General features: G+C 51.4%; 1 protein-coding gene across 1 annotated transcript; it reads right to left on the bottom strand.

Annotated features, from left to right (window-relative positions):
* Positions 1-632: 632 nt before the first annotated feature.
* NUDC (nuclear distribution C, dynein complex regulator) lies at positions 633-14,382 on the bottom strand. The gene is made up of 9 exons (XM_069079224.1): positions 14,140-14,382; positions 12,806-12,883; positions 3,193-3,396; positions 2,994-3,074; positions 2,053-2,181; positions 1,775-1,969; positions 1,431-1,514; positions 1,215-1,333; positions 633-934 (listed from the first exon to the last, which is right to left on the bottom strand). Exons 1-9 carry the CDS (start codon positions 14,218-14,220, stop codon positions 883-885), a joined length of 1,023 nt encoding a protein of 340 aa, XP_068935325.1. The 5' UTR covers positions 14,221-14,382; the 3' UTR covers positions 633-882.
* Positions 14,383-16,585: the final 2,203 nt, after the last annotated feature.

Genomic DNA, 16,585 nt, shown 5'->3' on the forward strand with positions numbered 1-16,585 from the left:
AGAAGAATGTTTCCTTTCTGGGAAGGGTAAGGTCACCTGAAGGAAACACCTGTTCCAATGGCCTTGGGGAGGCTCTGACCAGCACTGCCAAGGTCTAGGATGAGAGACCTGACCCACACCCCCAACATCTTCCCCTGCAGGGCAGAAAAATGAAGGGACTTGGAACAAGTTATTGGTATGAAACATCACAGTTGGAACTTGAACCTCCCCCAACAACAGACAAGTAATGTGCTAAGGCAGAAACAACTCTGAAAAACGATCCTAGGGCTTGTAAACTTGTGCAGGTGTGGTAACTTAAGGTCCCCCCCAAGTGTCCTGCTGAAGCCTCTGGGGGCCCACAGCCCAGGAATGCTCCTGACAAATCACTCTAGGCAGGTGGCTGTGTCCTCCCCACTGGCTGCCAGGGCATTGGCCCCAGATACCTCAAGCACAGCAAAAGACCTTGGCTCCTTGCAGGGGAACAAACAAGGGGCCTCGGAGCTGGACTTTACCCAGGGCCTAGGAGGCAGGAGCCTAGTTCTGGCTAGAGACCATTCAGGCACTTACCCTCACAGCACAGGACAGCAGGGGGGGGGGGGAATCCCATCTTTTGTCAGGGAGCACCCTGGGAGATGTTAATGAAAAGGCAAGACAAGGGTCAAACATTCCTTTACTTCTGTAACAGGCATAGTGGGGATTACAAGCTTTTTTCTCCTCCCACCTTGGAGGCTCCAGGAAATCCTGGGAGCTGCCTCTGGGGCTGAAGGCCCACCCTGGGGCCAGGGGGCCTGTGACTATTCCTGCATTACAATCTTTCCTCCAAGGGAGGTGTCCAAAGAGGTCAGGCAAGGGGGAGAAGGGGCCTAGAATCCCAAAGGAAAGAAGGCTGGGGGTGCCGAAGCTCTAGTTGAATTTGGCTTTGGAAAAGTCCATTTCCGGATGCTGTTTCATAAACCTAGGGAAGAAAGAGAGAGTTAAAAGCCAGGAGACAAGGGCAAAGGATGAGGTCTTCCTCCTGATGACCAGGAACATCCCCAAAGCAGCTGGAAGGTGCCAACACCAGCACCATTCCCAAGGCTGGGGTGATGCCTGCTTGTTACACCACTCTTGCCCTGGAGATGGCCCTATGGGGGTGTGGGTGCTATAAAGGCATAAAGATGGCGGGCAGCAGCCACCATGGCCCTGGGCCAGTACAACCCTTCCCAGGTACCCACCAGGGCCCCAACAACACTCACTTTTTCAGAATCTCCTGCTTCTTCTGTTCCTCCGAGGTCGGCAGGCCCATGGATTTCTGCCGCTGGTCATACATCATCTTCTCCACCATACTTCGGGTCTCACTGTCGAGGTCGGACAGCTGGCACAGGAGGCAGGAAGAATTATCAGTACCCCCCACTCTGAGCCACCCTGGGCCCAATGCCAGCCCTGCCTGGGCACCCAGCTGCCTAGCTCACCTTAGAATTCTCTGGGTTGATCTTCTTAGTGTTGATTTCAGGGTCACTGGACACCAAGCGGCTCCACCACTCCATCTTGTTGATCTGGGGCAGAAGGAAGAAGGATGGGTTGTACACAGGAAGTAACTCTCGGGGTTCAATCTCGCTGGATTCTCCCACCAGACAGCAAGACTAGCCCTGAGGAATTTTGAGATTCCTCTCCAATCCTCACCCTCTGGACCACCCCAACCTCCCCCTGCTTCCTCAGCCTCTATTCCCCACCCCAAACCACTGTCCCTGATTCCTCAGCTTCCCTAGGGCATCTCTAACCCTCAATGGGTGACAGCCAGTTGCTAGGGCCCCACCTTTTCCAGGTGCACCGTCACCACCTTGCCATCCTCAATGAGCCAGGAGCTTTCCTCCACCTTGACCTCATTGTAGAGCTCACCAGTGATGATTGGGGGCTGCCCCTTCAGCCCCACCTGCAGATGCCGCCGCTGAATGTCCACGACCACGTCCTTACCCTTCAGCCGGAAGCTCACGGGGAAGGGCACAGCCAGCTGGGGAGGAGACGTTACAGCAGGTGAGGCCTCTTGGGCTGCAGGGGGCCCTCCTCCACACGCCCGACTCCCTGACCACTCACATCCAACTCAGACAGGGTCTGTGTCCACCGGTAGTGGGGGAGATCGGCTCCATTGCCTGCGTTAGGTTTCAGTTTCCCTTTATCCTTTTCATCTTCCTCCTCCTCCTCTTCCTCCTCCTCATCAGCCTCCTGCTCAGAACCAGAGGTCAGGCTCCTGGCTCCCCTGCTCACCTCCCCCTTCCACCCCTGTGGGAAGCCCTCAGGAAAAGAGCCAGCCTGGTCTATGTGATCTCCTGTCCCCAGCTGGAGAGGAATGAGGAACACCATGCTCTGGACCTCCCAGGCCAGACAAATCCAGAGCTGGGCATGTCCAGAAGGTGAAGCTCAAAGATGGCCAGTGCTACACCCGCCCCTTCCATCAGGCACTGGTCATTCTGTCTGATGTGTACCCTACCCTTGATGAAGACTGCAGCCGGGCCAGCCTGACTGCAGGAAGCCTGCCCTGGGATGCTGGAAAGTCAGCCCACCTTCATGCAGAGAAGGCCCATTGTGATAGGATACCTTCCACTGGTTCATGATACAGAAACTTCTGGGGGTGGACATTTTCTACCACTTCAGGTCAATTTGCCTAGAACCCTGAGGTGTGCCCACGGTCACACCCAGCAGGGGTCCAGAGGGAGGAGCTGAACCCAGCTCTCCATCCCACATGTTTATAGTTTTAAAAGTGCCTTTAAATCAACTATATTCATTTGATCATGACAGACCTGGGAAACAGGTGGGGTAGGAATTATCCCCATTTTGCAGGTGAGAAAATTAAGGCCTCAACAGAGAACATGACTTGCCTAATCTGTTCCAGGCAAGGGGATCTAGAAATCTAGAATGGCCAAGGTCTGGCTCTTTCTAGGATGTAAGGAAAGTTAGGAAAGGGAGCAGTGTAAGAGAAATAAGCCAAACATAAAGCCCTGGGAGAGGGGGAGGTGAAGACACCTGCCATTCTTCACCTGTTTCATCGCTGAGTTGGAGGAGTTGTTCAAGGACTGAGCTGGTCCATCCCCCTTCTCATTGTTTTCCTCGTCCTTCCTCTATGGGGAAAAAACAAGCATAGTGTGCCGGGTGCCCTGGCCCAACTGCCCATGCACGCCATGCCAGGTGCCCTGGCCCAACTGCCCATGCACGCCATGCCCCAGGTCCGGGCCTCACCCGGTCGATCTCCAGCTGGAGCCTCTCGGCCTCCTCGTCCGTCAGCTCCTTGATCTGGGGCCCAGAGGCCTCCTGGTGGGTCTCACGGGCCAGTCGAGCTGCACGCTCAGCCTTTTCTCGCCGCTCAGCTTCCTGCCTTGCCTGCTTTTCTCGACGCCCCTTCTGGGCCAACTGGTTGTGGTGGCGGAATGTCTCACTGATGAGCTGGAGGAGAAAAGATAGAGGTGATGCCTGAAAACAGCTGAGATGGGAGACACTTGAGCTCTCCTCCTTCCTCTGCATCCTCCTGCATCCCTGCCCCAGGAAGAGCCAGTCCAAGCCAGTCCACCCTACAAGACCCAGTTCAAACTCCAGAAAGTCTTCCCTGCTCATCCCAGCCCTCGTCCATCTTGTACAGGACAGAGTCTAAAACTTATAGCCTGAGAACACAGAATGTCAGAGCTGGGAGGGCCCTTAGAGCACAGGATGGTCAGAGCCGGGAGGGCCCTTAGAACCCAGGATGGTCAGAGCTGGGAGGGCCCTTAAAACACAGGATGTCAGAGCTTGGAAGGCCCTTAGAGCACAGGATGTCAGAGCTTATCCAAGTCCAACCCCTTTATTTTACAAATGAAGTGATTTGTCCCAGAATTTATGATGAAATTGGGTTTTGAGAAAGCTGCTCAAGCTCTTCCCACCACCTTTTCTTCCTACTCTCCCTCTTGATGTGGGCAAGTTTCAATAACCCTATTATGCCACAGAAGAAACCCTGTGCACTGTCTAATAACGGCCACAAGGGAACTGTTCCCTTCTTTGGCTGGAAGAGCAGGCTGTCCCCAAGCAGATACAAATGGCAGAGCTTCTGATTGGGAGCCAGCCCCTCAGTTCTCCGAGTCCCATGACATGGTTCTCCTTCGGGGTTCCCATTTATAATGGCTTCTGAGGATGGAGATTCCAAGTTGGGGATGTTAGTGAGAAGGCTTGGGGTGGGGGATACAAAGGTGATCCCAGGGAAATCTTGGCAAATGCCCCAAAGGTCAGGGCCAACCTCCTGAAGCCCAAGCCTATGGCACTGCCAGCTCCTAACCCCCATGTCAGCAAACCCCATGGGTTTTCTTGAAAACCTTCCCTCTCCAGCTGAAAGGAAGGAGCAGAAAGAACTCCTCCTCTGCTTCCAAGGTAAAGGACTCCTGCTTGGGATTCCATTCCCTGGATAGCAAAGGGGGCTGCCCTTTCTTCTGCCACCCTGGAAATGGCAAAGCTAAAAGATTCATCTCTCTTCAAATCACTGCTTGTTACAATGAGACAGAGAGAGGGGGAAGGATGGCCAAGGTGGAAGTAACAGCTGTGGGTGTGCCGACAGGAGCTTGGCAGCAACAGATATGGGGTCCAGGCCCAGCTCGGTCACTAAGTGGCTACATAACCTTAGTTAATAAACATACCCCCTTTCCGGGTCTCAACTTTTCTGTAAAATGAGGGCACTGAGAAAGATGGAGTTCTAAGATTCAGCTCTGTCAGACTCAGTGCTAAGTAAGGTCCTATCCAGCTTCATAGACCTACTTCAAAGGACCTTCCAATTAAATTAAACAAACAAGTACCTCTCATACAAAGCACTGATTTTTCTGGACACCCCATGAGACATCTGTATATCCCACACCCCTTTGTACCAGCCTTTTAAACGCAGACTCCCCCCAAACCTAAGATGACTTTGAGGTCATTTTACAGATGAGGAAACTGAGGGCTCAAACTTGCCCATGATCAGCTGGGATCCAAAGCCATTGATCTTTCCACTGCCCTGTGCAGCCTCAGTTTTAACACCAGCTGTGGTATTCTGTGAGTCCACAGCTGTGAGATGGTCCCTGTGGCCCAGGCAGGGCAGGGTCACATCCTCTCCCCCATTTGCTACAGGTCAGACCCTACCTCCCTGCCTGCACTGTTCTCCTGGGCTTTCTCCTAGAGATGCCCACAAGAAGGGGTGGCAGCAATCTCTCAAGGAATCGATCCACATGGTCAGTGAACAGTGGACCAGCTCTATTAGAGTAAGCTGGGGGAGGGAGAAGAGGCTATGTACCTGGGACAGGGTGATCAGACAATCACCGAGGGTCCTCCTGCCCCACAAGTTGTAACCTGGCCCAAGCCTCTTCTATGGATCTACCACCCTGAAGTCATAGCCTTCACCAAGGCCAACAAATGATAAGAATAATGATGGTGGTGACAGCATTCATACAGTCCAAGGTTCCTGCCAAGCATTCACAAATATCTCATTTGATCCTCACATCTTGGAGAGACAGGTTCCATTATGAGCCCCATTTTACAGCTGAGATCTGCTGCACAGCTAGGAAATGTCTAAGGGTGGATTAGAATTCAGTTCTCCAACTCCCAGCCCAGCATGCCGCCTGATGTGCCACCAACTGCCTCGAACAAATCAGCTCTCAAGCACCTGCAGCCTGAGCTGAAGGGAGGGTGAGGGCTCCATGTGGGAGAGGCCAGGAGATTAACTACAAATTTAAGATCTGGAAAGTCCTTGCCAAGAATTCAGTGCTTGGGCCAATCAAATCTGCCATCTTCCATCCCCTTCCACCACCAGATGATGCAGCCCCACCATGGGACAAAGGGCACCAATGAAACAGAGGATGAGGATGGCAAAACAGTGCCAGGGGAGAGAGGGAGGCTACTACTACCACCCCTTATAACCCAGGGAGGAAAAGGAACCAAAAGAAAGTCATCACTGCCTGGGCTACTGGGTCAGCATGCAGAGACCGCCTCCCAGGAATCTGGGTCCTAAGGCACAAATTACCCAGACCTTGAACTCAAGCCATCTGCTCATACCAATGGCCACAGGGAAGCACAGCCTACCTGCTGTGGGCTTCAGGGTGTCTCAGTGAGTCATGTCCCCTTCCCAGGTGCCCTGGGGCTGAGTGAAGGGGGGAAGGACTGGGAAGGAACAGAACTCACAGCAAATGCCTTAGCCTCTCGACCTCCCCAGCAGGTGGGCCAAATAGCCACTGGGCCTCGGCTGGGCAGCCCTCAAGCTGATTCAGGCTCATGCCACAGATCTGGTGCTGGCAGTGAGGACAGGTGGAACAGATCCAAGTCTCCCTTTTGCTGACATATTTGAAAGCGGAAGCCCAGAAATAAGGAGGAGTGATGGCAAGAGGGCTGCTATTCTCCCACACCCACACAGCAGCTTGGGAGATATGGGTGGTGGGGGTGTGGCCACAAGGTTTGGCTTTGGGCCCTGCCTGGAACAACTGGGCCCCAGGGCTGCCAAGGAAAACAAGGGATGCTTCCAAGCATCCTTGTGGCTCTTGCAAGCCCCTGGCCTGAGGCACCCCCTGGGATGCCAACAACCCAGGAGGCATCCAATGGTCTAGAATGGGGAAGAGGGACTATGGCAAGGCCCATGATCTGTCTCTTGACTGAGCAAGATGTTGTCTGTGAAGCAGAATGGAGACAGGCAGGGACTAGGGAGCCTTGAGCAAAAACAAAGGGAGTGAGTTAGAAAAAAGGTATAGGCTCCATGACACCCAACTATTAGGGAGGAGGGCAGCTCCCACCATTATCACAGGCTATCAGAGTTGGAAAGGACCTAAAAAGTCATCTTGTCCCTGAACAAGAACCACATCCGCCCTCTGTCTGAGGCCTGTGGTGGAGGGGGATCACTATCCCTCCCACTTCTGAATGGGGTGGGGCTTGGGGATTTCTTCCATTCAGACACCTGGGGCAACCTTGTCCAGGCTCACCATCCCTAGCTCCTTCACCTGACCTAGCTCATCGGTGTCCTGAAGATGTGGCTACATCAGGGGAGGAATCAGGGAGAATCTCTTACCTTCCTGGCCTGCCTGGCCTGGAGTCTAATGAAGCCCAAAGCTACAGTCACTTCTCTGGCTGCTTTCTAATATTACTGACTCACACAAAGCTGGCAGGCCAGTAAACCCTCCCCTCCTGCCCCGACCCTGGTATCTAACAATGCCTCCCCTCTGGACTTCAGAAGTTGATTTTCTGGACTGGTCTAAGACTTTATCCTGATTCTAGCTGGTCTCACCTGACTCTGACTGCCTGTTTGGAGACCATTTGGGCGTTTGCTTGTCTCCCCAACAATGGGACATTTGTAAATGTGCCAAGCACCCCACTATGCCTCTATCCAACAAATTAAAATGCTGTTCAAAGCTGCTTAGTGTCAAGCAGAACCCCTTAGGGTTCTGAGGCAGTCGGAGGAGGGAATTCCCTCTAGTCATCATAATCCCCCTTCCTGCCTCCTCTTAGAAGATGCCTTCTGGGCCAGCCTTCCTAGAGGAGAGGTGCTCTGAGAAAAGCTAGCTCAGGTTAAAGATGAAGTATCCCCCAATCTGCCAGAGTCAGGAGATCAGTCTTGTCTGGCCTGGATTTGACTGCTTTCTGATCACAGGGTCCCCTCTTCTAGGCATTCCCTACACACACCTTCCTTAAGAACACAATCTAAAATTTTGCCAGCATTCAGTCACTCTCACTGGCCTCCATGGGACCCCCTTCTCTTCCCTTCTGTCCTGCTGCCCTTCTTCCATCCTCTGGTTGCACCCGCAGGCTCAGCTCCATTTGGATGGTTGACAGTAAAGCAGTGGGGCAGAGCTCCCAATTTGTTTCTGACCCTGAGGTGGCTCTTTAGGGTTTCCCCCAGCACTTCCACCACAACTCTGGGCAGTTTCATCCCTATTATTCTCCATATCTGATCAAGGTGGGGGGAGGCAGGATCAGAGCAGCCTGGTCCAGCACTGGCCAAAGGGATCAAAGTGCTGAGTAGGAGAGCCAGAACTCAGGCAAACTTTCGTGGTCAGATTTATCTTCTCTAACAGCCACAATCCCCACAGGGAATGGTGCAGACTCGGGGGCTATCGGAAGCCCTGCCCAGGAGCTAGGCTCCAGTCAGAGGCCTCCCAGAGAACTCTGGGCCAGGGAGTTTGAGGGGATGACAGCTTAGCACAGGTGCCCAGGAAAGGCTGATCTCAAGAAGATGACCCTTAACGAGGGCCATGGGTCCTTTCAACCCATCTGCTAACCCGGCCAACATCCCTGGGCAAGAACAGGGCTACTTCTCAGGCTCATGAGGTGAACAGGGCCAAGGCCTCTATCTCAAGCAAGGCCTGGCCAAAAAACTCAAAACCAAAACCAAACAAACCCCTGGTGCCAGCATGGAATCCCTTAGGGCCCTTGGCCGCTTGTTGATCAAATTTGTCTAGCCCCACCTGGGAGGGCCAAGCATGGCAATGACCAGGGGAAACCAAGCCTTAGGCAGTTTCAGAGTCCAGCTGATGCTTTTCCTACATCAGCTCACAAACTTCAGACAACCCTGGGAGGTGGGTGCTACCGATATTATCACCCTCTTAGAGATAAGGAAATGGGGTACCAGAGAAGGAAGGTGATGTGGCCAACATCAAGGACTTAGGGAGGCCAGCAAATGCATTCCTCGAAATCACACTAAATACAGGGAACAAAATGGAGACAAACGCATGTTCCAAAATGACAAAATGCTTCCAACAAGGCTGAAAATCCACTCACTTTTTTTTTTGCTTTTTGGAAAGCAGTTAGGGTTAAGTGACTTGCCCAAAGTCACATAGCTATAAGTGTGTCAAGCGTATGGGGCTGTATTTGAACTCAGGTCCTCCTGACTCCAGGGCTGGTGCTCTATTCACTGAGCCTCCTAGCCACCCCATAAATCCATTCACTTTTGAAACTGCCTGAAAGAACAGGCCAGAAACAGAGCTGTGCTCACCAGAATACATTGAATGGAGGTGAAGACATGTTCACATGCCACATTCCATTGACAACCAAGCAATGACCCACACAAGGAATGTAGAGATCCATATGACCACCAACCCAAGTGAGCAAAGCCAGGAGAAGAGAGATGGGAGAAGCAAAGATTGAGGGGCAGCTGAGCCCCTAAGTGTCCAGTAGGGACGGACAGTCAGCAAAGGGAAAGATGAGGAAGGAAATGATGGTGAGGCACGAAATCCGACGCCTTGGCTACCAACACAGAACATAAGGACTTGGTCTTGAACCAATACTCTCCTGGCCATTGTTTTCAGGAACAAGTTTCATATTTAAGTGCTGCATCTAAGTTACATTTTAACTGATGGAAAGCAGGAAACTCATGACACCAGAATTGAAAAATGTCATACAAAGCACATCCACTGATGCAAAAAAGGACCAGCGTTACCCAAGGCCAACCCCCTCAGCTCACACAGAAGGAAATCCAGAGGTGACTTGCCCAAGGTCACCTAGCACAAAGGAAAGCTAGAAAGAAAACTCATCCCCTTCCCACAACACCCACAGCCTTGGCCACATCCAAGTGAGCCACGGATACCTGCCATCGCTGCTCGTGGCCAAGGAGGACACAGACAATTCCATTTGGGAAAGGGGACCTCTGTCGCTAGTGACCATGGCATCTACTGAGGGGCCTGGCATGCCGATGGGTGACCGGCCCTGCATCTCAGCACCTCAGCCAGTAGGCCCCGTACACTGGAGCCATTCCTCAGATCCCAAGATGCCTTTAGCTCATTTCTGACAGGATCCCAGATTTCATGCTGGAAGGGATCTTAGGGGTCCATCAACTCCAACCTTCTCGTTTCACAGATTTCACAGAAACTCAGGTTGAGTGAAGGAAAGGAATTTGTATGACTCCAGGACTCAGGCTTTCCTGGTCAGGTATAAGTGAAGAACCTGGCCTAGGGGATTGAGGGTCAAGAATTAAGACTGAAAGACTGGAGGGGCAGAATCAGCAAAGCAATCTTTAAATAACTGTAGAAATGAAGAAGTCGATAAAGGTGATTTTGTTGATTTACAGCTTTCTGGGGAGCTAAGAGCTAACAAACATTGACTTCACATGACATACTGGAAAATGTGAAGCCATCTGCAGAGAGCGCCCTCTCCCCTCAGTCAGATAGATGCCTTTCACCACCCTATCACACAATTAGGTGACCCTTCTTGCCAAGACAAAGCCTACTACGTACACAAGTGACCCCATTTATTCCTGTCACCTCCAGCAGAGCAGCACCACTTTCCACTAATATTCAATCTCACTCTTCCTGTCTCACCAGCTGCTTCTTTCCTGCCTACAAACATAAACACAGCTCCCCCATTCTCCAAAAACCCTCCCATAAGCTGCCCAACGCCCATCCCTGCTGTCAGCCTCTCTCCTCCCTTCTGTGGCTAAACTAGAGAAGTCCATTCACAGTCGGGGTCTCCCATGTCCTTCTGGCTCAGTCTCTTCTCTCTGCAACCCCCCATCCTTCCTAAACTGCCCACTCCAACATTCCCAATGATCTCCTGTCAAATCCAATGGCCTTTTCTGAATCCTCATCCTTTCCAACCTCTCTTCAGTCTTTGAAACTGCTGAGCCCCCTCTTCTTGGTGATCTCTCTAGGCTTTTTTGACACTGCTCTCTCCTGCTTCTTCTCCTACATACCTACCCCTTCTCAGTTTCCTTTGGTGTTATCTTCATCTAGGACAAGCCTGTGAGCCTTGAGCATTCTTTAGCGCTCTGTCCCAGACCCTCTTCTCTTCTTCCATACCGTTTCACTTAGTGATCGAACCAGATGCCATGGATCTAATCATCATCTCTGTGCTAATGATTCTAAAATCTCCTTAACCTGCTTTGACCTTTCTGTTGAGCTCCAACTCACATCTCCAACTGCCTACTGGACATTTCAAACTGGACATCCCCTAGGTGTCTTCCTCCAAAACTCTCTTCTTTTTGGTTTTCCTATTACTGTTAGGAGTACCGCCCTCCTCCCAGTTACCCAGCCTCCCCACCGAGGGCTCATCTTCGAATCCTCCTTCTCTCCTCCCATCGCCCATATCCAATCTGTTGCCAAGACCTGTCGACTCTTCTTTCATGAGATCTCTCAAACATATCCCTTTTTCTAATACTGTCAGCACCTTGGGGCAGGCCATCATCCCTATAAACCTGGACTATTACAACAGCCTGCTTGGGCTCTCTCTGCCTCTGGTCTCCTTCCATTCCAGTTCAGCCTCCACTCAGCCATCAAAGTGATTTTCCTAAAGCCTAGGTCTGACTGACACTCCTCCCTCCCTCCCTGCTCCCTCCCCACACACTCTCTTCTTCCCCAACATACCCTTCCATCAACTCCAGTGGCTCTCTCACTTCTAAGATTGAATATAAAATCCTCGTTTGGCATTCAAAGCCCTTCCTAACCTGCCCTCCACCAGCTTTCCACCAGGCCCCACACTGGCCCTGGCCTCTCCAGCCCCTGACTGAAGGCATTTTCACTGGCTGTCCTCTGTGCCAGCAGTATTCTCCCTTCTCTTGGGTCTCCTGGCTTCCTTCCAGGTTAAGCTGAAATCCCACTTGCTCCTGCAGGTGTGGCCTTTCTCTCCATGCATCATCTTCCATTTCCACCTTCCTGTATCCATCGTTGTCTGCATGTAGCCCTGCCCCCCACCCCCAGACTGGGAACTCCAGCTCAACATAGCCTGGCACATAGCTGGCAATGAATGAATGCTTGCAGACTTAACTGGACAAATATGAGAAGGCAATTACTTAAAACCAGAGTATTTACAGTTAGACTTCTATGCTACACACAGTGCAGGACAGCAGGTACAGGGGGATGCCTTGATGAGAAACAGACCTCTTCAAGAAGCACACATAGTAGCTGTTGGAACGCCTCAGCCCCTGCCCAGACTTTCCCACCTCCATGCTTCTGTTTGCCATTTCCCTCCCTGTGGAAGATCCACCTTGTACGCTTTCTCATCAGATTGCACACAGCACCTGGTGAATTAGTTCATTCTGTCAGTGCTCACCCCTCACCTCTCCAGATGGATATCTATGAAGCCTTGCTCTGTTTTCTCTAAACCTGGATCTTCCCAAGTGCCCAGAACACCACAATAAAGGCTCTTAGCTCCTTACTACTTGTGTGGTCTTATGACAATTCATGATTTTTTCCCCAAGCCTCGGCTTCCCATCTGTAAAGTGAAGAGGCTGGCCTAGATGGTATCTAATCCCTTCCTGAGGAATCACAGGAGGCAGTGTGGTCTAATGGAAAGAACCCTGGGTTTGCGGCCCAGGGGCTGAGTTGTAATGCCAGCTCTAACTTCCAAGGCAGGTTGGTATGCACTGCAGTGAGCCCCAAGGTTTGCAGACAGATCTGAGCCAGTGAATCACTAGCCCTGCCATTTACCACCTTGAGCAAGTCCCTTCACCTCTCTGAGTCTCAGTTTCCTCATCTGTAAAATAAGGGGGTTATAACAGATGACCTCTAAGGGCCCTTCCAGTTCTATGTCTATGATGCTAGGAAAGCTCATTCTAAAATTACAAAAACCAAAAGGGATGAAATGTAAAATCACTGGCCTCGCTGCTGCCATCACTACTACTGGGAGTCAAAAGGCCTTCTAGGTCTTCACAGACCTCACTCTTACCATTTTGCCGTGTGTGGTCGTTAGCCATTTGGGCTCTGGCCAGAAAAGGGCTGGCTATGCTACCCTCAATGTCTCACTAAGCACTTCTGGCAACGGAGAGAAGGTCTGTACAATAGACAACTTCCCAAACAAAAAGAGGGCCCCGGTGCGCTGAAGGAACAGAGGCAAGACCACAAACAGGTTATTTCTAAGCCCCCAAGAGAACAGCCAAAGGCTGACACCTCACCTTCTCCGCCATCCCCTCCTCGCCGCCAATGAAGAAGTCTGTTTTTCGTCGCAGGAAGCTGAAGAAGGTGTTGACAAGCTGGAAGACAGAGAAAGAGCTGAGGATACAGGCTAAGGAACTGGGATTCTTCTAAATGCTTTTAAATACTTGTCTGATAATGAATTTGTTCAATTTTTCAACCTGGCCTGAGTAGCTGAAGGCCCACCTAGGATTTGATCCTCCTCCTTCCTCTCATCCTTGCCCACCCTCCAAGCCTCCTCAAGCAAGCCTTTTTCCAGGCCTGAATCCAGAGAGTCACTTGCTCAGGCCCTCCACAACCATCCCTCTCCTCCAATGTAAGTTCTGTGTAGTTCGTTGGTTACGGTTTAGAATGCTGCTTGTGCATTCTGATCCCCACGGCTATGAAAGTGGGTTCCCCTTTGGGTTATCCCACTTTAGGGAGGAAGCCATGCCTTCCCCTACCCCAAAATGAGCACAAAAACCGAAGTGCTGCCTTGGCCTAGTGGTCTATGCAAGGCTGGAAGTGAAGGGCATGGGAAGAATAAGGCTTGCTGGATGATGGCTGTGAGAAGGCTGGCCATGGCCAGAAAAGGAGGCTGCAGACGGGAGGGGGAAGGAGAAGAGGGGAGACAGGGGCAAGTAAAAGACCTGGGGGCCAGACTCTGAAGGAATGGAACAAGGAGGGAAAACATGGGGAATAATGATGGACTGGAGGAGCAGAATGGAGGGAAATCCCGAGAGAGGAGATGTTAGTGGCTGAAGGGGTCCGCAGGGAGAACTAGGGAGCAGTAGCTCAATAGAGGGGAAATCTACAGTTAGAAGGGGGGGACAGGGACCTGGAAGGGATCAGGATGGGGGTGGGAGGGAGATGAAAAAATCAGGGATAGGGAATGAGAGGGAAGAACTGGAGGTCAGTAGAAGAATCCTGGAAAAGCCCAGGATGGTGAAGGGGAAGGAGGCAGGATTGGGGGGGGAGGGGAGTGGGGGATGTCTGGAGACCAGACCGGTGGGGGAGGGGGAGGAAAAGGGAAGATCAGGAAGGGGGGGGGGGCGGGGAGGGGGGGGGGGGGGGGGGGGGGAGGGGGGGGGAGAACTCCGGAGCCCAGGATTAGGAGGGAGATCTGGAGATAGTCATGGGCCCCGGAGATCAGGCTAGGGCGGGAGGGCAGAGGACGTAGAGAGGTGCGAGAAGGGAGATCTGGGGGCCAGGACGGGAGGAGATGGGATTAAGGGTGGGGGGCGGCGGAGGAGCTGGGACAGGACCCTGCCCGCCACGAGCAGCTCAGACACGTGGGGGCGGCCGGTCCCTCTCTCTCCCACCGAGGCCCCGTTACCTCCTGCACGCCGCCCTCGTGCTGCTGGGCCATGGCCAGTAGCATGCCGTCGAAGCGCTCCTCCTCCTGCTCCCCGCCCATCTCGCCGGCACCTCGGCTCAGCCGCTCGCTCGGATCCGGGTCCCGGCCCCACTACCACTCCCGGGGCCGCTCCAACGGCTCCCTGCGGCCACCTCCGCCTCCGCCTTCCTTCCGCAGCCGAACCGGAAGCGCGACCACCGCCGCGCAGCCTCAGACTCGCGGAGCTCGGAGTTCCCCAACCCGCCTCGCCGCCCTCGGCCAATGGCTGCGCGAGAAGCTGGCCTCTCCGCCCGAGGATTGGCTATCCTTGAGACCAATTGGCGAGAGCATCCGGGGACGAGGGGAGGAGATGAATTAGACCGGTTGTTTGGCTGTGTTGCTATGGTTACCAGGTGCCCTCGAGCTTTCCAGAAAACTCTAGGCCTAACTCAAAGCCTGGCAGTCACGGGTTGGGAGATCCAAGGGTTGGACTTTTCTCCTGTCTTTCTCTCAGGACAGCTCCAACTAGGGAAGGCCTAAGCGCCTAATTTCAAGGCTCTTGTGCTTAAAGAAACTCAAATCAGATTCCAGTGTTATTCCCCAACTGGAGCCATTTATTCATTCATTGGTTCGTTTGTCCATTCATGGTCATTTTTTCATGAAGTACCAGACAGAATATGAACCCGGAGCAAAGAGAAACCTGGGTGTGAATCAGGCCTTAGACAGTTTTCTTTTGGTCACTCAACTAGTATTTATTAAACATCATCTTTCAGGAACTGTTTTCAAACCACTGGAAACAATTGCTTTGGAAATGACTGTAGAAATGCAAACCACTAAAAATAAAATAGTCTCTGACCTCAAGAAGTTTATGTACTACCCTTGGGGGGGGGGGGAACAACACAGCACAGATAGATAAGAAGATAAAAATGTGTGCAAAAATGATAAAATAAAAATGTACAAGAAGAGCAAAGTCTTAACAAATGCTTTAAATTTAAACGCTTCATGAACGCTTCATTCTCCCATCACCAAAGATCCACATTTGATTGACTCTGTGAAGGTGAGAAGAAGTGCAGCTAAAATCAAGGTCCCTTATGATGGGGGGGAAGGCAATAGGTTATACAAGAACTCTGATCAATATCAATGACCAGAATCCCTGCGATTCAGTCTGGAAAGAATTCGGTAGGCCCAAGCAGACTTGGAGTCAGGATTGTAAAAGTTTATTGTTACGCTTTACAGCTTTACAGCGGGCAGGGGTTCTTAGGGAACCTGCAAGTTTATTGTTACATTGTACAGCGAATCGAGAGTCCTTAGGGAACCTGCAAACTTAAAGTCACAGGAATAGTTTTAAGGAGTCTGGACAGTAAATCAGGTGTCAATTATGCTAACTAGGTGAGTAAGGGTGGGATTAGGGAGGAGTTAAGAAGTGGTCAGTGCTTAAAAGAACATGCACTTTTAATGTCAACTTCGAAGACGTATTGCCCATAATTCACTGGGAAATAGCCCAAGGTGAGGGGGATGGGGGCTACCTGGAGGTGTGGTTTTAGGCCTGAAATGTCACTAAGTCAGCTAGCGGTCAAAGGCTGACTGTGCCTAGTCTGCCACCCATCAGTGTCATGTTTGACAAGATGCATGTTGGGAACCAAGGCTAATGGAGACTCAGTATGTGTATAATTGGCTAAGGAGTTAACCTATAGATAGTGCCTTGAAGGATTCATAGGTGCAGCTGGGCACTTTACTAAGGGGAGATAACATTTGCCTAAGCTAAAATGTTTATAGATGGTTTAGTGAAGGATTCATAGGTGTAGCTTGTTATTGTTCCAAGCAGAAATAAACAGTTCATGAGCTGTTGCTGGGCAGAGTGTTAGCAGGGGGAAGGGGCAGAGTTAATGCTCTGAGGCTGGGGTGGGGGAATGTGATTTTACAGACTGGTTTTACAAATTGATTTTCCAAACTGATATTACAGACATAGATCCCAAGTACCCCATCACTTAGAGCACACCAAACGCCTTTAATGGATATGTCATCTATTTTGCCTTCCATCACCAAGTACTCCCTGATTTAATCATCAGTAGAAGACCTTGCCTCCTACTTTTCTGAGAAAGCAGAGGCCATCTGTCATTAGTTCCCATCATCTCAAAAATCTCATACATCATGCCCCTCTGTCCTCCTTTGTTCCAGTCTGTGATGCAGAGGTGGCCCTTTTGTAGCAACCCCTCAACTTGTGCCTTTATCCCATCTTCTCTGAGATCTTGCCTTTTTAGTTATTCCTTCCTCCTTTCCTTCATCTTTATGTATCTACAGGCTCCTTTTCTGCTGCCTACACACATCCTTTAAGTGTGATCCCTCCCATCTTTGAAAAGCTTTCATCTTGCTTTGCCATCTCCTCAACTATCACCCTATATTTTTCCTCCCATTTATGGCCTTAAAGAAAAGGTTGTCGGGGCAG

Source organism: Petaurus breviceps, unplaced genomic scaffold (assembly GCF_028583685.1).
Source record: "Petaurus breviceps papuanus isolate PSGF00001 unplaced genomic scaffold, PetGlider_PUasm1.0 91041, whole genome shotgun sequence".
NCBI classification, from domain to species: domain Eukaryota; kingdom Metazoa; phylum Chordata; class Mammalia; order Diprotodontia; family Petauridae; genus Petaurus; species Petaurus breviceps.

Coding starts and splice junctions, on each gene's coding strand:
- NUDC (XM_069079224.1), bottom strand. CDS start 14,220: ATGGGCGGGGAGCAGGAGGAGGAGCGCTTCGACGGCATGCTACTGGCC. Junction 2,182..2,993: donor CCAACTCAGCGATGAAACAG/GTGAAGAATGGC, acceptor GGTTCTGAGCAG/GAGGCTGATGAGGAGGAGGA. Junction 1,334..1,430: donor TCAACCCAGAGAATTCTAAG/GTGAGCTAGGCA, acceptor CTCCTGTGCCAG/CTGTCCGACCTCGACAGTGA.